The sequence below is a fragment of the Pseudorca crassidens genome, chromosome 2 (assembly GCF_039906515.1).
Source record: "Pseudorca crassidens isolate mPseCra1 chromosome 2, mPseCra1.hap1, whole genome shotgun sequence".
Taxonomy (NCBI): Eukaryota; Metazoa; Chordata; class Mammalia; order Artiodactyla; family Delphinidae; genus Pseudorca; species Pseudorca crassidens.
In genome coordinates, this window is record NC_090297.1 from 142,822,121 (window position 1) to 142,843,211 (window position 21,091).

Sequence of the window (21,091 nt, forward strand, 5' to 3'; positions counted from 1 at the left end):
TTGCCAAACGCTCTTGGCAGATGAATGAATGTCACAGAGAATAGAAGGGGAATTACAAAGGTTAAAAAGAAGACAGCCTCTCCTATTTTCTGGAGATAGAGAAGCTGATTTTTCACACCTCGGAAACATCCGTAGGCTCATCCATCAGCCTCTTGCAGGGGACCTAAACCCTGCCCCTTTCACAGCTCCCCGGGGATACCTTTCCATCCTCCATCCCCTTTAAAAACTGGTCCGCTGGCCGAATTTCATCAGTGGAATGATCTTTGCTGAAATGGACAGAAAACAAACCGGGCATTGACCTCTCTCCCTGGCCCCTCCCCAATAACCAATGGCTCAAATGGCTTATCAAGCGAATCAATCAGTAGATGACGATCTTATCAAGAGAGATCATCTTTTAGGTTCACCTTTTACACTATTTTTCTTTTTCAGACTTCAGTGGGGAAATGGAAAAGGAGACATATATATGGGCAGAAGTGGCTAACTGATGGGAAAGTAAAATCCTGGCTAGTATTTTGGTGAATTAGTTTGCGTGTGGGTTTTCTTTCTTCATCCTCCTCCATTAAAAAAAAAAAAATACTATAAAAGGGCAATAAAATGCTGACTGTAAGAAGACCATGTCAAGGAGAAAAGGGTACTGGTATTTTGGATACTCTTCACTGCTCGCCTTGGAGAGAGAGTTATTCTTGTCACAAACCCTTTTGTCTGCATCTGCTGACTGCTTGCCTGTAGCCAGCAGCATACTTTAACTGTTTTGTCACCTCCTAACATCACATGCATCAGCTGTTGGGCTTTTGTTACGGGTATTGTAGAACTAATCCGCTGTGGCTGGTCTACTGTGCAGTAAATAAAACAGAAACGGGCTTCTCAGACAATTCTGCATGAATATTTCAGATGGCTTTTACAACTCCGATTCACAAAATCAAATAAATAAATAACTCCCACAGTCCCCCGCCCCGGCCTCTACCCACACAGAAACAAAACCCCTCAAACTAGACCCAGATGCCTCCAAGTCAACTGCATTGAAGGCACTGACTTGAGCCTTCAAGCAATTGTTTGAGTGAAGTTGAAAGAACAGCGATCTCTAAACTTCAACACTGTGGTGTTTGTATTTATTATTAGAGTTAAACACGTCTGATTCCGAAAACTGGGTAAGAGGCTTTGAAAATCTCGAGAGCTACTTTTCTCCTTGGGCTTTCTAAAAAAAGATGTCATGCCATCAGTAGTATATAGTTAGAGTTGCCCTATCAAATCGCTTTTATTGTTTCCATCTGCATTTTCTTCCCTTCCACTCATCTGAAAGGGGTCAAAGGAAGATGCTTGTGCATCTAATTCATCCTAAGAGCCTTTCCAAAATGTTTAACCTGTACTGGAGCACAAAAGGAAAAGCAAACTTTGGGCCAGGATTTTTGCAACTGAACTGACGTCGCGAGTTCTCTTAAGGGGTAAATAATGTACTAACCATAACCATATACAGTGAGGCATTTTTCTAGACAACTTCTAAGTGTCTTTGGAGAAGTTAAAAAGAAAAAGGGCATCTGTACGCTGCTGCGTGCATGTGCACACACACAAACATCAAGATCCTAGGAAAGGAGACAAAGTTGAAGTACTTTCCCGAGCATTCATTCACCCTAGTGTGCACGTGATTCCTCTAAACAAACTCTCCCATCCCTGATGTTTGTTAAGTAAATATTGATCAAGGAGAGACATATCTCCTGACGGCAGTGGCACAAACTGGGGACTTAGACTGCAGACAGAGTGGACTTAAATGGATAAACTCAGATGCTTTAGTAACTCATTGAGATTATCAGACAGAAAGGGAAGGACAGATACGTTATTGCTGTTCCTCTCCACTGTCTCACTCTCACTGAATTCTCCTGCCAGAGGTGGAAGAGGGGAATCGCGGAGCTATGAAAGATGGTGACAAGATGCTGCGACTAGGGGGTCTCCCTTAGCAGTCACACACGCATTTATCCTGCGTGTACAGCCGGGGACTAGCTGGCCCTTCAGAAGGGCAGAAAGGGTGCAGGGGATGGTGAGATTGTGTTCCAATGCCCTCTCATTATGGGGAAGGATTGGATGGGAAAACAGGCACGAATGGGCTTTGTATCCAAACGTATCGAAATAGTATCCAAACGTAAGGTGGTGGTTAGAACCTTAAGGAGGAGCCCATCCACTTCCTAGGAGCCAGTTCACTGTGATTATTAAGTGTATGCAAAGCAGTGTCTTGAGAGATGCTTTGAGGAGGTTCACGTGGCTGATTTTATTGGCCGAGTCAACACACTGAGAAAAGTTGCTTTGTGTTTCCCAAGTTTTATTTCAGTCATTTCATGATTGTGACTAGAATCCTGTCAGGGGCTGAACGGCCACATAAGCTTCCCTGGAAAGGCCAATTTTAAAATCAACTCTAGAGACTAGGTTTTGTGTATTAGGCACTGAGCACCACAGTCAAAGAGCAAGGTGTTATATTTAAGAGTTCCTACCAAATGGCTACATGGCGTTTAAAATTTAATAGGATGCTCGCACCTCTGTTTCAAAGGACTGGAATTATTCAGGGAGCGCTGGCTACAAAACTGCTTGCAGACGCTACACCGAATGAGGCCGAGGAAGAATCTGCAGCCAGATTCTTGCTTGCTTCAGAGCAAGCAAGTTTGCTTGCTCTGAAGCCGGGCTTCAGACTAAAGTCTCTCTGACTCTGATGCTCCAGGTGGCTTCAGCTTTCAGGGACCTTACAGGATTAGGTCAGTGTGATGCCCACACAATTTGAGGCCTATGAGTGGGCTCACCTCCTACTTACATGTTTTGCTACTTAAATATGTGAAGGCTAAATGCTTATAAGGAAGTGGCTAGAGTTCAAGGCTATCCTTAAAACAAAACAACGAAAAAAGAACCACCCCCCCCCGCCATGTTTCCTCCGTCTAAGCAAAGGAACACATGGCAGTAACAGTCTGTATCAATTTTTTGTAAACCTTCAAAAGAACAATGTTCTGTTGAGCAAAATTCAGTAGCATTCTGTAAACATTAATTTAAGGAAATCAATAGACTCAGTGAACTAAAGCCATATTGCAAGATAAACTGGCCAGAGTGCCACTTTGTCAAATAGATTTTCGTTTTCTCGGCCTGATAAAGACAGTTTCAAAACGGGGCAAACGTGTTGCAACCAAGGTTTGAAAAGTATGTGGCCTTCAAACAGTCTGCTCATTCTTCCTACAAAGCTGGATAAACATACTTTAAAAGTGATAAGACGGTTTAGAATTGATCTGGCTTTCAAATTTTACATAGGGTAGATTTCTTGGTTGTCTCACAGGAAAAGAGAAAAAACAAAATAATGCGCACATTCAGAATAGAAAATAAATGTACTTGGGAGAAGGGGTTAAATTGTCTTGAGAAAAAGAGCTCTGGGGGCAGTGTCGGTTGATGCTTGATTTTAAAAAAAGAAAGGAAGAAAGAAATCTTTATTCATGCTGACCTGATGGGCAACAGGCTTTCTTGCCAAACTCCAAAAGCCAAACTCTCTAGTGGGTTTGGGATCAGAGGTTTCAGCTGGTGGAAGCTGCTCCTTTCTGTGAGCACCATGCAGTGTCATATTAATATGCAAGGGAGGAGCTGGGGGCGGGGAGGCCAACCTGGGGAAGGGCCGGGGAAGGACCCTGAGTGGGCGAGATCCACGCAACAGCCTCAAGGTTTCTCTCGGCCAGCCTGCAAGAACTGCAGGGATAATTAGGAAAAGTGGCAAAAGGAAAGCCTGTCTCTTGTCTTGTGGCTACAGCAGGGACCTGCACTGAGCTTGTGGGGATACACTTCCAAGTGAAATTGCCCGCCATCCCCTGATGCCACACCAGCTCTTATAAATGCCAGCAAAGTGGCGCCCGGCTAGGACATGGTGCAAACAGTCCGTTGGAGGGAATGTAATAAAAAGAACGAAGGGTCACATGGGAACTGCAAGGAGGGAGGTTAAGGATCTACCTTGACTGGACAGTGGAGCGCCATGGCAAAGGATGCCAGGCAGTGGACTCTGGTCTGCGGTGTGGCCGTATGGGCTTGGCCATCACCCCTCACGTGGACTTCTCTCAACAGCGCGGAGGAAGGGCCAAGGCTGCCCTGAGGAGTTTCTTTGTTTCCTCATCTGAATTTGAATCTTTTACCTTTTAAGAGTGGGTATTCACAAAATACAGAATTCACAATAAAATTTCTGTACGTTTCAGATGTTGATAACATACACATTGATAAAATGTGCCGGGATTGAGCATTTGGAAAAACTGTGACTTTAGGTAATGAAAAAGACTGCCTTCACATGGATGCTACCTGTTAATAATTTGTGTATACATTTTAAACTGTGTAAACATCCCACTGGCAACTTTGCCTATAGATACCAAGATAAATAACCATGTCTCCCACAGCCCCAGAAAAGGAAGTACTAGCTTGCTGGGAATGGAATGACGAATGTCTTTATAATAAACTCTATGCGGCTGTCAAAATTATTTTGTGCCGCTGAAATCTGGTTCACCAAATATGCCTAAAGTGGCTAGTTTGCTTGCTCATGCTTGGAGGTCTTGGTGTTGTATGTATTAGGAAATACAATAGTTGTCATGTTATTCGTTGTCATGAGTTAAATTTTCCTTCTCTCCCAAACACGTCTCAACACATGACTCCAAGTTTAAATGAGCATCAGTCAAAATAAAACAAAAACAAAATCATAGAAAAGGCATCAAACGCTAAAATCTCATATTTTCTCCCATCCCTCCACCCCCAAGAGACTATAAAGATACTCTCCCATCTTAAAAACAAGGGTGAGCTCTCTGCTGGAAGGACACATCTGGTAGGCTGTTCGGATAAGATGGGACCGAGACTACTGCATCAAAGAAGCGTAGTTTTGGAACTTCAGAACTAGAAAGGATCTCAGAGAGTTCACGTTCTACCAAAGGGAGAAAAAGCCTCTGCCAGGGGTCGGCAAACTTTTTCTACAAAGGGCTGGACAGTAAATACATAGGCTTTGTGGACTACATTTGGTCTCTGCTGCATATTCATCTTTTTCACATTGCTTTACAAATATAAAAACCTTTCTTAACAAGGGTCATAAAAAACAGATTCAGTGCCAGAGCTGGCCTGTAGGCCAGAGTGTGCCAAGCCCTGCTCTCAGCCACACTTAAGAGCTAACCACTTTTCTGAAGGCCTAATGCTCTTTCATTCTTCTCTAATCCTGTGTCAGCACACTAGTAGTTCTTGCAAGGGTAGCTGGGATCAACACACCCGAATTCAACCTACATTGTCACGCCACTCCTCAGATGCGTGTAAGGCTGGCCGTGTCTACAGGAATAATTAATGGACCACACAGAGAGATGCGAAGAACCAGGTGGACCTCAGTCTTGCCCTGCTTTGACAGCGAGCTTTTCGTTAGGAGCTTTCCTGCCAGCAAATATTCAAACGAACTACATGGAGGAATCTATCCCTCCTTCGTGACACAGGTAATGAATCAGCTTCGAGGGGAAAATAAGCAGTATACCAGTCACTCTGCAGCCTTAACTAACTTCCCTTCAAGTCAACCCCATGAATTATGTGCCAACCGCGTCTGAGTTCAAGACAGGCTCATAGTGCTTGAAGTTTAACTTTTGCTACCATTACTGGGCGAGGCAGTAGGATAAATAGGGCCAAGCTTGCTGCCCTTCTTGGATGGGAGATTATTCAAAAACAACATGGCATCAACCCTCCAATATTGCACGAAGGAAGCTGGGGCACGGATAATCGCAGTTACTCCTGTTTCGTTGGAGAATGCATTCCGTGATTGTTTTCTGCAGAGGTTTACCTTCATAATTCCGCTTTGCCCAGGCTAACATCAGAACTAGCGTGTGCCCTTTATTCACGTGGATGGAGCAATGTGAGAGAGAAGCCTAGGGAGAGATTGCTAGGAAGTGGGGTTGAGGCAGGACAATGAAATAGCATTGCTCAGAGTAAGCACCAAAGAAGGCACTGGGAGATACGGATGCTAGATGAACAGAGCTTCGGAGAACGCCGGGTCACGGGAGACACCGCCACTCTGCTGACAACAGCTGATGCAGCCCCAATAATACCTGGGTTGTTTTGGGAAGGGACTGGGATGAAAGGCAAAAAAGTCAGAAAAATTCTGCTTTGTGTTCTAGGGAACTCTATGGGTTTCTCCTCCAGGCTTACCCTTTGCAAAACTAAGCATGAGCCGTATTTCAAAAGCAACCTAAGAGTTTTGTGAAGGGCTTTGACATTCCTTTCTCAAGAAAGGTAAATAGCTCGGAAAGTCAGAGAAACAGATTCCAGAAGGGCCCCGGGAGCCTTTGGAAGTCCTCTAGAACCCTACCGACACCTCATGGGTCTGGAGGTAATGTTTGCGGTGGGAAGACTTAGGATGCTGTCGAGACCTGGGACTGGCCCTGCTGAAAGGCAGGGTCAGGAGTCTACATACAAATTATTTTGTACACCTTCAGGTCATTTAAGATGATGAATCTCTGGGAATTCCCTGGCGGTCCAGTGGTTAGGACTCCACGCTTTCGCTGCTGAGGGCACGGGTTCAATCCCCGGGTGGGGAACTAAGATCCCGCGAGCTGCGCAGCGCAGCCAAAAAAAAAAAAAGATGATAAATCTTTGAAAAATACTCTCTGTATTAAAGGAAGTACAGTGGCCTTGAGAGCACAGCCGACTTCTGCTTCTGATCATGCCTCTTCCTTCACCCCTACTCAAACCCCCATATCTGTGCTCAGTGAATGGTATTACCTTTTACTAAAAGTCATTTTTAGTACCAGATTTTATTTTCCACCGTTAAGGTAGCCTTAAAAAAAAAAAACCAGAGGTTGGGTACAATTACCGTTAAGAAAGATAGAAAAAAACATATCCAAGTGAGCTGTGTGAGGATTGGTTTCCTGATTACTATCATTTGAGACATGCTTAAAGGGAAGGATGATGTTGCTTTTACAAAAACTACCAACCAAACCTAGTAGTGATGGTAGTTATAACATCTAAAACAATTCTGTCTTGAAAGAGGGGAGATGTTGTATATTCTACAGAAGTTAATACGTATTACACAGGCCGATTGTCTGGGCTGAGTTGTGGCCTCGGTGGAACGTGTGTGGGGACAGGTATACAGGCTCTCTGTTAGTTTGTTCAGGTCCATATCGTCTCCTAGAAAACCCACAGGCATGAGGGCTTCTCGGATGAATGACCTCACTGTTTGGCTGCCCTAGCCACCACAACAAAGTGAGCAGCAAATATAACGCCAATAAATTGTCTATGAATTTGAAAAATTCGCCTCTATAATCCCAGCAAGGGAGTTGCCACATCTCCAAGGGCACTGTTAAAAGATCTGCAAAGAGGGCCTTGGGAGAACACTAAACTGGGCACCCTGGAGATTTTTACTAAGATAATTAAGACACAGCAGCACCCCAAGGGTGGAAGTGGCCCCACCTGGTTGCCATCTGTATTCCCAGGGCCTCCACAGTCACTGCTTAAGGCTTTGCATCCTGCACGAGACTTATGTAGAGAAGGCATAATGTCTTCTGTTCTAGAATCGCAGAATTTCAGAGCTAGAACAAAGCTCTGTTTTGAATCTTATCACTTTACAGGTGAACGAAGTGGAGCCCACAGAGGCAGGTGCTGCCAGGGGCAGACCCTCCCATCTGGGGCTCCTTCCACGCTACCCTGTCATCTCGTGGCTGCCCTTCTCATCTGGAACCCATGACTCCAGAAGCCCGGAGCTGTTCCGGGCTGCTGTCATCTTTATAGCCAACCTTGGGGCAGGAGGAATCACTTTCTCTTTTCAAAACCAGTTTTGCACTGACTCTTTGTCCCAATTCTAACGGGAACTCCCTGTTTGCTCTTCTGTTTGTTTGTTTTCCTGTTTAGGGTCAGCAGGAAATGATGCAAGAGTTGGGTTACTGACAGTGGCGACAAGGGAACTTCTCTTTGGCTTGACAAATGAATGAAAGCAAATGCTTATATAGCGCTGACTTTGTGCTAACATATTCATGGACATTCATTTAATTCTCACAACAACTCTGTGAGGTAGGCACTATCATTTCCCCCATTTTACAGATGAGGACACTGAGGCAGGCACAGAGAGGGTAAGACACTTGCCAAGGTTTCACTGCTAGAAAGCGTCAGCGCTGGGATTTGATCCCAGGGACTGGTTCCAGAAACCATGCTCTTAAGTTCTACACTATTATTAGTCCAGGACCACTGACATTGGAAAGACTCCCCCAAAGGAAGCCCCTTTTAAGATCTCAAGGTGATGTTTTTATATAAAATTATACCTACTTGTAAGTGAACATTTTGTTTCCTGCTTGAGAATAATACAGAGATCAGAGTTTTCTTGCCTTAGTTGTCATTTTTATAGACTCAAGCCCAAGGTTAAGGCTGTGTCTTCATGATGTCAAACACTCCAATACGTTACCTACAAAAACACTGAAAACATCTGCACAGCGGGGTGGATCTGTGCAATTTTTATTTGGCTGGATATGTTCCGTAGAACGATCAGATTTGCAAGAATACTTGCCAAGGGTCTCATAAATTGGTCTCATAGGATCATTTGAACCAGTAAGTGCTACTGAGATGCTAGTCAAGAAATCCAGCCTCTGAGGATGAACTTTGGGGGCGATCAAAAAAGCCGCACTGGAGGTGTATGTGAGGTATAAAACCGTGATGTGGCCGCCCACTGGAATTCTGCCCTGTTGTCCTGTAATTGTAACTGTCTCTCAGGAAAACATGGTCCTGCCGGAAGAGCATTACAGAAGGGCTGCTAAAATGATCAGACGCAACCCACTTACTGTATGAGATTAGACTTTTAAAAAGGATTAGAGCTCCTTAATCTGGAGAAATGAAGATTAAGAGGGAGTAATGATCAAAGTCTCTAAAATCAGAGAGGAAATGGAGAATATGGCCACAGTCCTGTTCACAAATCCCAGGATATTCTAACAAGGGATATCCCTTTGGAGTTCCAGGGAAATCACTTTAACAGCCATACAAAGAAGATACTATTTTCACAGCAGGTAAGAAATTTAGAGAATTACTACCTTGAGAAGTGGTGTGTTCTGAGAATGGAGTTACATTTTTAAAAAGGTTTCAATAAACCCAGGGGTGATAAAACCATAATGATCTAAAAATGGCAGGTTAGGAATGTTCTGGGGACATCCTGAGTCTTTCGAAAATGATGCAATCAGTGACAGGTACCCGCCTCTCCCGACATGCTCCCTGCCCAGGGCTGCTGGCCTACTGATCTGGCCACCTCTGTCCTCACTCTGTTACCTAGCTTGTTCCTAATATTCAGAACAGGGGTCAATGACTGGTAAGCTCAGAAACCTAGTACAAAACAGCAACTCACTCCTCGGAGGGGGTTTTCTTTAATCCTTGCCAGGGTCTTTGTCCTCGGATTCCGAATTAGAATTCAGGACAGTGATCTGACCATGCTTCCTATAAAAATATGAACTTACTCCTTTCAGTAGACCTTCAAATTAAAATCTACATTTTACTCAAACAGAGAGACGTCGGAAACATCTTATGTTGCAGTGGTGGGGGGACAGAACTGGTTAAACTCTCTATTGGAGAAGCTCCTAACACAGATCAATTAACTCACATTTAAGGGTAAATTAAACATACCGATTATGTAGTACCCATCACAGCCCAAGATATTAAGCTCTAAAATTTCCTGCAGTTAATGTAGAAATCAGCACACCTTAAGAAAAGCTGTGCTGTATGTATTCTAAACATATAGAATAAAACTCGAGAGAAATGTTTTAGCTCGGTTCCAAAACAGCCACGTGTTCGTCACTTTCAATATCTAATAATAGGTCATTGTTGGGGAGCCAAAGGCAGCCAAAAATAAATAAATTAAAAAAAAAAAGGTTATGACAGCAGGAGGAGGGGGCAGGGGATTTTGGGAGAGGGTAGAGTGCAGACGAAGATGCCATGCAGAGAAAAAGAACCTTCAGATGACTATAACATGCTCAGCGAGGCATGAAGAATATTTTCTGTACTCACATTTTAGACTGCTTGCTGAAGATTGGTAAAACGTGGCAATGTGCAGGAGGAAATAAAAGAGCCGAGGAGAGGGAAGGGGCTGCAGGAGGAAGGCACCCATCTCCAAGCAAATGCCTAATAAGTCCTCATTCTAACCGTAAGTGCCACTGTAAGTTGGGAGCAATCCCGTGGTATCTTTTCAAACTGCAAGTCTGAAAACGTTAGTCCTCATGTTGGGGAGATATTCAGAATCACTCTTCGTCTGGGGAGGAGAAAAGTAGGAAGGTGGGAAGGGGTGAGGATGCGTTAAGGGGTAAAGAGTTGCCTTGTTTCGCGTTGTGCACTTTCAAGGGCTCTGGGCAAGAACACTGGGACATCTGGAGTTCAGAAGTCGAGGAAAATGGGGAAGAACCAGGAAGATGAATACGCGATCATCAGCTGCACAAAAGAACGGAGCAGAAAGAAGCCTGGATTTGGGCACTCGCGTCTGGCAAGGAGGCCGCCAGCAGGGCTAATGAAGCATTTGTGGTGCAGGACGATTGCCAGCGCAACAAAGAAGATGTGCTTGGGCTCTGCAGATGTGCCAGGGCCCCCAGAGCAAAATAATGACATAATCACCATCAGTGTCACAGACCAGACTGTACACAAGGTGACAGGGGAGCAGGGGGGCTGTAATACACACACGGGGAGGACTCGCCGGGGCCCATGGCGGCTGCGCCCTGAGGCCTGGGACGCGGGCAGGACTACCTGCCTACCTCTCTCTAGCTGTATCTCACATCCTAAGGTGAGGCTTGTCCCCACCACTGGTGGCTGTGTTTTATCCAATCCCAGCTACTCCTGAAGAGGCCACAGAAATCTGAAAAGCTTACGAGAGATTCAGACTGGTTGGAAAAGGCTGGAAAAAGAGAAGGAAGGGGGAGAAACGGAAGGAAAGAGTTTTGAGTAAAACTCCCTGTGATTCTGCTAAGTTCTGTGCTCCACCTTCCACGAACCTGACCCTAGCCATTCAACCCAACCCGAGGGACAAACATTGGCATGAGTGTCAAGGTTTCCTGCTGCAAAGAAAATGCAAGAAATATTTGGGGGCGCCTGGAGGGAGGATCGCACAGTAGCAATAAATGGTCCACCTCAAAGCAGAGCACGAAAACAACAGGAAGGCAGGAGGGAGCTGCCCCTGCCCATTTTAAACAAGGTCTCTCAGCTGGCCTCGGCACCTGCCCTGGCTCCAGCTTCGTAAGGTGGGTGTGTTAGTACAGCTGTCTGGCTTTTAAGTGACTTTTGTCAGTTTGAAAGTGAAAAGTCTGTTTGAGGAGCTGAAAGAACAATAGCCCAGAGGCCGGAAGAAGGGCTGGCAACACAAAGGACTTAGACTACACTACTGTCCCTTTTCATTACTTCTAATGAAAGATTCATAAGAATAACTTTAATTTTTTATGATCCCCTTTTTGGTATGACTCTAGTAGTTGTGTCAACTTCCAGATCCAGGTTCTCTTTCAATAGCAAAGGGTCTGTTGTGAGAGTGTCTTCAAAGAACAACAGGGACAGAATAGATTCTGCCCATCCTGTAGGCCCCTTTCTCCAGAAGACACTGCTCTCAGGGACACAGAAATGCTCTTTAAATACGGTTTCCTTCTGCCTTGAGGTCTCTGTGAACACTACAGGGAAGCGATCTTAAACCTCTCTAACGTGCTGGTTCAACTGCTCCTAGGAAGAACGATTCTATTTGTTTTCTTGGCTTCACTCTATTTAACAGGAACAGTAGTATAATCATCATTAATCGCTCTCTTTTCCCTTTACTTTGCAAATAGCTGTCTCCATAGTGCATCTTTATTTGGTGTCTCAGCCAAAAGGGCAGGGGTAGGGAGGGGGGGTGGGGAACAGGTTGTATTTGTTTTACGTCCTGTTACCAAATAGCACTGAAGACTGGCTTGAGGCAATCGTTGAAGGTGAAACAATATTTTAAAATGAGGATAATCTACTTTCAAGAACCAAAGTCCTACGCTTCGTCAGAAGAATGTTTGCAAAAACATTCATTCTGGCAAGTGTACACTGAAGTGGTTAAGAGAAGTGACTGAATGATCATTTCATTTTCTGCCCTATGGCTGAAAAAGAACCCAACAGTTAAAAGTGCAATAAAATCCTGGGGGCGGGGCCGGGGTGGGATGGGGTGAGGAAATGTGATTTAAAATGTTATCTGCCACGTGAAAAGGGATCACCCAACTTTTGAACAAGCCTGGGGTTCGCTAAATGAGTTTGTTTAATCTAGGCGAAATAAACAGGCTGCTTTTCAAGAGGTGGTTAGACCTGCAGACATTTAATCCAGGATGGGCCGAACACAATGATACCGACCCACTGAAAGCTCCAACCACCACCGGCGGCTCTCAGCAGAGAACGGGCTCCCTTTCTCCTATTGATAACCCTTTGTGGGGCACAGAGAAAGAGGCGAGGCGAGGAGAACTGAACGTCAGACAATGGCCATCATGCCACACACTGTCTCTGAACTTTCCTCATCTCTGAAGGACAATTAATTATGAAGGCCTTAGGGGTAGGTCGAAGCAAGGGAAAAACCCAATGCTGTCCCAGCAGTGAACGCGGCTGCCACCTCTGTGTTTGCTAAATGGCTTTGCCTGTTGGGGTACAGCCACCAAGAGAGCCAATAGATCACTGGGCGGGGGGAGGTGTGGGAGGAAAGCAAAAGATTTTTTTGTGTGTGCGCCTGCCCTTGTATAATTCTATTCTCACTGTGAACTCATCCATACACAAAACACAAGGACAATTTTTTTTTTTTTAAAGAGAGAAAAGCCACAGGGTAGGTTGCAGCAGAAACGGCCTCTCAGTGGTGTGTTAAAAAGGATGGTCTTTTCACCAAATCATTTCACAGAGGCAAAACAGACAAACACAAAGAGTTGAGACTTTTTCTCTGACATTAAATGGAGTAACTGATAAGGTCAGACATATGATACCTAAAGACATGAATCTGTGAACTCTTGAAGTCAAAGGGCCTCTCTGTGCCGAGGAACAATCTTTCAAAGGAAATAGATCATAGAACTCCACTGAATCTGCTTTAAACTTTATGAAGCAGGAGGAGAAAAAGCTCTAAGTAGGGAAGCTTGACAGAAGAGCCTTGAACTATTTTCTGAAGGAAAGATGAGACCCTCCCTAGGCTGCCACAAAACATCTTTTTTTTTTTTTTTCTAAAGGCTCCTCTGAACTTTGATACCAAGACACTGCCATTGAAAGTTGTATAATTATGTGCTATAGCCACTGTAGAAAATGCTTTGTTCCCCCCAACAAAGGACAATAAGCAAAGTAAAGCGACATTACACTGTATCTTTTTCTTTAAGAATGTTGAGAAAGGTCATGGAATGCTATAACTAATAAAGCTGTTGAGTAAGGAGGTTTGAACGTTGATCTTACTGTGCTTGAATGTAACCCAATGACAAAAAAGACACAGGGCGCTAAAAATGCAACGACATTACCAAATAGATGATAAATCAATGGGCCTGCTTCATTATACTGATCAACACCTTGAATCCCAGATGGACAGCGGTGCAAAAATGAAGCTTCGGGCACGCAGTTCTCCCTGTGCCCTCCCCTACCCCTGCCACCTCCCCCCACCCTTCCCCACCCAGCCTGGCGTCTTTACTGCTCCCTCCTTCAAATTTCAGGCAATCATTCTGTACGAGGAATATGTTTCCAGATAGCCATGTGTGTACATATATTTAGAGAACATTCATTTAGTCTCTTAAAAGATCAATTTGGCTTGTCAATGGGGGGACTGGCAGGGAAGGAAACGGCAAAGGTTTCTTTTCCTCCTGCCACCCACCAAGAGTGCGTTGTGTGATCGTTTAAATGACACCTCGGCTTTGAGGCCAAAAGACTGCAAGAGCAGTAAAAGGGTTTCCCTCCTGTGCCAGTTTTCCAAATGATCACTCATATTTAAGTATCTATTTGGAGCAGAGGGAAGCGCTTCCTAAATCCACCTGTCCTCATTTTTCTTTAAAGAGGGGACAGGGCGAATGAAGGACTTCCAAATATATTAAATCTTCTTAAACGTGCGTCGTGTGGAAAGCGGGAGTGGGCTGGGAATGGGGGTGAGCCTGGTGGAGGGAGTGGATGCTCTCTATGTGTTTAAGTGTCGTGCGTTTGGGTGGGTGTGTGCGTGGGGGGATGTGAGGAGTGCTGCCTTTTCATTTTCTCTTTCTAAGAGGAGAGTGAGAAGACACAGAGAGAGGCCTGCAGAAGTACCCTTCTTGCCTGTCATGTGACACCTAGAAATAAGTCAAACCACTGGCTCCACGATGGAGCGTCTGCCCCGTGAGTTATTAGTATCTTAGGAAATGACAGTTACAAGCCCACTAATCAATGAGTCAAGTTCTCTTTTCTATTTGTTTCTAAGCCTTCCATCCAAAGCCCTGGGTCTTTATTGAGGGCAAGGGAAGTTAGTCACTCCTCCTGCGAGTTTGGACCCTGTGCGCAGTTAATTGGCTAGCCACTAATGGCCCACGGGGGACACCTGGCTGACCACCGCGGGGGAAGAGCTAGCTCATGGGAATGGAGAAAAGGAGAAGGAGTGCTCAGGGAAGTCTTGGAAATTGATCGCAAGCCTTGCCTTCTTTCCTGCCCCAGTTGTGAGGGAAACAGAAAAGCAATACAGTCCAAAGCACATGCCCCTGCGGTCAGAAGGGTCAGCCCAGAAGAAGGGGTCTGCGACATTCTCTTCCCAACCTCCATGCAGGCCATCCCAGACCCCAAGCTCTGGGTCATCCTGCCTTTCCCAGCGGCCAGCCTACCTCAGTCAACCTAGGGTGGCTGTCTTCCGGCTCCCTGAGCAGTGCGTTTAACCTTTGTGACTTACACAGATCGGTTGCCTTAGTTGAGTTCTCTGCAAAAACGTGTCAACCTGCCTTGGAAACTGACAGCGCTCATTGCCTTCTTTCCCTGCCACAGTTGTGAGGGAAACAGAAGTAATAAAATTCAACTCCTATGCCCCTGAAGTCAGAAGTATCAGTGTGATTTAAAAACTGGGAAGGAATCCCAAACCTCATTTCCCTCCCTATAAAAATCAATTTTGGAAGCTCTTCAAAATGAAGTGAGAATGAAGCATGGCAATATATACCATAACACCTGGAACGACGAACGTATTGTTACCCATCTCATTTAACGTGAAAAGCGGGAGTTAAAAATGAGGCCTGGACTTCCCTGGTGGCGCAGTGGTTGAGAGTCCGCCTGCCGATGCAGGGGACACGGGTTCGTACCCCGGTCCGGGAAGATCCCACGTGCCGCGGGGCGGCTGGGCCCGTGAGCCATGGCCGCTGAGCCTGCGCGTCCGGAGCCTGTGCTCCGCAACGGGAGAGGCCACAGCAGTGAGAGGCCCACGTACCGCAAAAAAAAAAAAAAAAAAAAATGCGGCCTGTCACTGAACGTGCCTGTCTGAACACCTTCACGGACTCGTGTTGGGAGGGAGATGCCCGACCCCTGTCCTGTAGCCAACTTTCTTCCCTTGAGCACAAGCTGAAAGCGTGGTTCATCCCCCCCCACCCTCCCCCTTCAGTGTCTTCTTCCACATCCCCTGGGACTTCTCAAGCTCTCACCACCCCAAGTCTGAATGCCGTGCCAAGAATCTTGGCAATTGTGTAAACTGATACAAAAGGCAGAACAGGCTCTCCTGTCACTTAGAAGGTTCTGACTCATACGAGACAGGAAATGCGCAGGGTCTAGAAGAGCAGGGAGATGCGAGCCACTCCCTCTGCACTAGTGATAAACCTTCCCCATCTGCTTTATTTTCCCGCAGGCCAGGGGTCAGCAGCCACTCCAGCCTTGAGAGCCATCAGCAGCAGGGGCTGGAGGAGGGTGGCGCTTAGCAGTGACAGAGGTGCCGCCAGCAAGCTTATGACAGAGGCAGAGATGGAGCAGAAAGCTGAGAAAAGGCAAGGGGAGGAGGAGGAGGGAAAGAAGGAAGGAGAAGGTAGCAAGGGACAGAAAAGCGTTAGCCTCACCCCCGCTCTCTCTCCCTGGCTCCCCTGTTCCCACCCACTTAGAACTGCTTTAGAAACAGTATAAAGCTTTAGGCAAGCTGAAGTATTTCTGCTATTAATATCCATATCATTAGGACTCACATTAAATTAATTAATATGGGTAGACCACTTAGAAGAGTGCCCAGAACATACTAAACAGTCAATAAATGTGAGCTATTTTATCATTGCTACAAACCACTGATTAACTGATTGAGAAATTTTAAAATGCAATCAAGAAGACGTTTTATTATTTGGCCAGCTAATGGTTGGTTTAATATATTCCTTTAAATTGATTGGATCTTTGGGCATCATGTAGGCATAACTTCTGTCTCTCTACTAGGCCCCATATCTGGTTAAAAATTTAAGAATAAACCAGGTGTACAGTTCTCTACTTTGCCATCTTCTTCACTTGCTCATTTTAGACTGCAGATGCACTTGACTTGCTCTTCAGGGGAGAAACTTAGATTCAAAAGTCAAGCAGTGCATGCAATAGCAGCTAAGGTATCAGATAGAGGTGCTGGGTCTACTTCTGGCTCACAGCCACGGTCCACACTGGAAGAGCAACAATGATAAGACCAGTGGCTTTTTTTTTTTTTTTTTTTTACAAATTTATTTATTTATTTTTGGCTGCGTTGGGTCTTCGTTGCTACGCGCAGGCTTTTTTTAGCCACAACTACTGAGCCCGCGAGCCACAACTACTGAAGTCCCCGCGCCTACAGCCCCTGCTCCGCAACAACAGAAACCACCGCTATGAGAAGCCCGCGCACTGCAACGAAGAGTAGCCCCTGCTCACCGCAATTGGACCAGCGGCTTTTTAAGCATCTCACTTAAGCACTGACCTCCATGCACAAAGGCACAGAAAAGAAGGATCATCTTATCTGAAGATTTTATTAGTAACTGCCCCAAACTGAGAGGCTAAATTAAAAACTATTTCATGATATTAGGATCATATGTGGTGGTAGGGGTGTGTATGTGCATATGTGTGGGTAAGTGGAGGGGGCAGGGCAGAATCCAGCTCCTGCTTTGTTCTTAGCACATTTCCGGAAAGAGCCTAGTTTTTACCGAAGGAGGAATAAGGCCCAGAATAGTCCAATAACTTGTCTGAAGTCACATGAGAAGTGACAAAATTGCTCCCTGGGCCCCATACTCTTTGCACTGAAGCAGTCTTAAAATAGACACTGCAGATAAAGGAGAGGTGGCCTGGCTGGAAGTGGATATGATTCACAAAGAGAGGAATATCAGATGGTAATCATATTAAAGGAGGATTTAGATGATGCTAAACGGAGCAGCTTGTTGGGTATCTCTTGATTCCAGCCATCCCGTTTGTGTCATTTTGGCCCTTGCGCTGAGTAGGGGATTAAAACCAACCAGGTAAGGTTTACACGACCCTAAAAAATCCTAATGGGCACTGTCAGGATTTGTTCTCTTGAGTATGTCACTCAGCAAAAATGCACAAACCATCCCGTGGATCTCGGGCAATTCTTTTATGAAGCTTGACGCACGCCGCCAAACGAATATTTATCATAATAAACTGCAATTAGTTCACTAGCACACCGCTGAATTCTCTTAGCTCAAAGTTGACAGCAAAAGACTTATCAGAAAGGGGGTGGGGAGAAGTGAAGCTTTTAATAAGATTTCTTTAAAATGTTTAGCCATCGTCATCATGCAGGAGAAACGGGTTCGATCCCTGGTCAGGGAACTAAGATCCTACATGCCACAAAGTGTGGCCAAAAAAAAAAAAAAAAAAAAAAGTTTAGCCATTGTCACAATCTTCAGCTTTAGAAGAACTCTGCTAGAGTGTTCTGTCGAAACAGTAAACCAGTGCTCTGTTCCAACAGAGACTTTAAAATACTGAAGCAGTAAGTACAAGAAGGAGCCTCACTTTTAATGTGTTTGGCCAAAGAAAAACTTTGCTTATAATCCATTTGGCAAGAAAAATACATTGGTATTGGATAGCAAAGAGAAATTGGTGGCTTGCAGTATAAACACTCCAACTTTCAAGGAAAAACCATGACTTTCCCACTGCTAAACTTCCCCATTCAGTTCTTCATAAGCCACAAAAACTGATCTGCTAAGGAGAAGGGTCCCCAGAGGAATGGGCAAGCAGCGGGGGACAGTGGGATTCAGGTCGGTATTGACAAGGCCAGACCGAGGTGCCCCTTTCTCCTTTTTTTTTTTTTTGCGGTACGTGGGCCTCTCACTGTTGTGGCCTCTCCTGTTGCGGAGCACAGGCTCCGGATGCGCAGGCTCAGCGGCCATGGCTCACGGGCCCAGCCGCTCCGCGGCACGTGGGATCCTCCCGGACCGGGGCACGAACCCGTGTCCCCTGCATGGGCAGGCGGACTCTCAACCACTGCGCCACCAGGGAAGCCCGCCCCTTTCTCCTTTGACACTGAGAACTTTGCGGGCATTTGGGGGTACCTATCTGCGTAAGGAAAGCAAGAATATTAACATAAGGTCCGCGCACGAGCAGATGTGGGGGAAAAATTCTCCTCCTCAAGGTACTACAAGAGAAGGACCACCTTTGTCAAGCCACAGCCTGTCCATTCTCATCATCAGAGGTTCAGCCTGCAGAACCCTTCCCACATTCCCACTTCCAGCCATCATTGCCCCAGTCAGCAGGGCTCAGCGAAATGCTTTTGTGGGTACTGGGAGATTCGCTGGTGTTGTCTCATGGAAAGTCATCCCGTTCAATGAAAAACGCTGAGGCACCACATCAGCCAGTAAAGAAATGCCTTACTCATAGCCACACATCTCTTATAGTTGCATAGATAAGGCTTTCTGGGAACCATCTGCACTGCTTCATATGTGCCTGGAATATGCAGGTTGCAGACACATGCAAGTATGTATAAGACCGTATGAAGGAAGGGCAGCAAGCCCGTGAAGCTGCACGTGTGCAAAATGAACACACAAGGGTGTCCTCCCAGAAGAACAAAACCAGAAGCAAACAAGTGAACAGAGACGTCCATGGGTCTCTCATCATAGGTACTTGGGAAATTCTCACACCGTTTCTTCCAGAAAGGAAATGAATGCTCATGAAAGTTTGAAACCGTGGAATCACTTCCCCATCAATCTTTCTAGACATTTTAAGAAAACAACTTTTGAAGCTACCACTGAACACAGCATATGTCAACTCAATCCACACGCCAGAATTAAATGTGAAAAAGGCCTATTGGGGGAGGGACCTCTTCTCTGGAAAGGGAATCACTCTGTGTGTGTTCCTTGCTGCCGTTTCTTTGGATTCGCCAGTTCCCTCTTGTGTGGCCACATGGGTCTTCCAAGCAAGCAGCAGAGGCGGGGGATGGGAAAGGAAACGGAAGTGGGTCAGCTCCCAGGACTCTGACGGGACCCACGGGGGGCTCTTCATTGCCACTCGACCTCTTACCCTACTGGGGGATGCTTGTGTGAGATACCAAAGCAAAAAAAAAAAAAAAAAAAGACAGGTTTGGGGCATTTCTAAAGAAAATAATTTTTTTTTAAAAAAAGGGAGATGACCGAAAAACAAAGATGAGTTCCTACCTCAAAGTCATTTGCTTTATTGTAGTGCATGTTCAGAGCCCTGTACAGCTCACAGTCTCTGGTTATAGACAGCTCTTCGGTACTGGTGACCCCATCGTTGATGGCTTGACGCGCGTACTTCTCCATCTGAATGTAGTAAAACTCACGGAAATTGCTAAACCACTTGATGAGCTGAGAGGTAATGCATCTGTTGAACTGTTAAATTTAAATGTTGAAAAGGATAAGAACATTGCCATTTTTCTTCATTCATTCTTTAAGCATTTGAAGAATTTTTAAAGTTCCCCTCCCTTCCTTACTTGGAAAGGTATGTGTTTAATTCCACCAAAATGGTGGCAAGAGCAATGATATACTTACGGGATATTATAAAACCAACTAACGATGGAAACTGCGTCACGACCCTCCACATCTCTAATGGAAACCTCATGTTCTAAATCTGATTTTCCTTAAGGTGAATGTCTTATTTGAAACGTTGTTCTTCATCTTTCGGTAGAACAAACTGCATTTGTATACTTCTTATGGACATTCGTTCAAGCCACAGAATCCTGGGAAGTCGTCATAGTCAAGTACCAGAGATGGTGAGTCACGTGACTTCACCACGAGCGTGATTTATTTTTTAAAGAGAATTTGTGTCACCACGTGACAATCTCATTCAATGCTGGCAAATGGCTTTCACACAAAAGGGGAGGAATCTGGCACTCGCTTAGTTTTGGGTAGTGGGTGATCCCCGTGGCCGTCGGCTATGATTCCACTTAATGTCTGCACCCGGTACCCACGGCTGGTGCTGTCTGGTCAAACCTCCGTACCTGTTCATACACTTCCTACAGCCAGCACTCGAGAGGACCCATGCCCCCTTCCCACTGGAGTCTATGCAGTTTGGGAGGTGTGCTTAAGACACAGTCCACAGACAGCATAGACAGAATCTTTATTACAGTTTTTTAAATGCCAAGTTACAACAACATGATCAGGCTTTACAACTTTGTTTACCAAGGTTTCCCAATGACCTTTTAAATGAAGATGCCTTCCTGGATTCACTGCAAGTGATACCATTCTTATTGACAGTCCTCTGTGCACGTAAAGGACAGATGCATCTCAACTTGCCAAGTCAAAACCAATAAATCCATAGCTTTATATCAGGCAGGCTGACAGACAACCCCCTGCCTTTTGTCATCACAGGCATTCCCTTCGCTGGGCCCCCAGAAAAAGATGGACATTCATCAAAAATCAACAAAGACCACTTATCAAACACTGGCCATGAGAACATCCAGACTCCAGCAAGATGACAGCTAAAGTGTGTATCGGGGCTGTAATTACTACACAGAAAGTTGTTTCTATACCAGCAAAGATAATAAATGAATGAAAATTTATGGCAGAGAATGGAAGTAACAAGGAAACAGAAGCAGGGAGACTGGTGTTTCTCCCAAAAGGCCAACTTGCATCATAATTGCCATGGAGTTGCAAGGGCCCTTACAGATAATTGACCAGAAAATGATTAAGTCATCAGCAAATCGCTTCTGCTTGCTAGAGTTCAAACATGTACTTAACCTATCCAAGAATTATATTTTCACTCTGTGTGTCTGCTCTGT

The 21,091-nt window shown here is 45.3% G+C and overlaps 1 protein-coding gene across 2 annotated transcripts in view; it reads right to left on the reverse strand.

Moving 5' to 3' along the window:
* PROX1 (prospero homeobox 1) overlaps positions 1-21,091 on the reverse strand; it is a 52,128-nt gene that overhangs the window by 9,267 nt on the left and 21,770 nt on the right. For both annotated transcript variants that reach the window (XM_067728972.1, XM_067728971.1), the window contains one exon: positions 19,509-19,703. In XM_067728972.1, the coding sequence (XP_067585073.1) occupies positions 19,509-19,703 (195 nt within the window). The remainder of the gene's footprint in view (positions 1-19,508; positions 19,704-21,091) is intronic.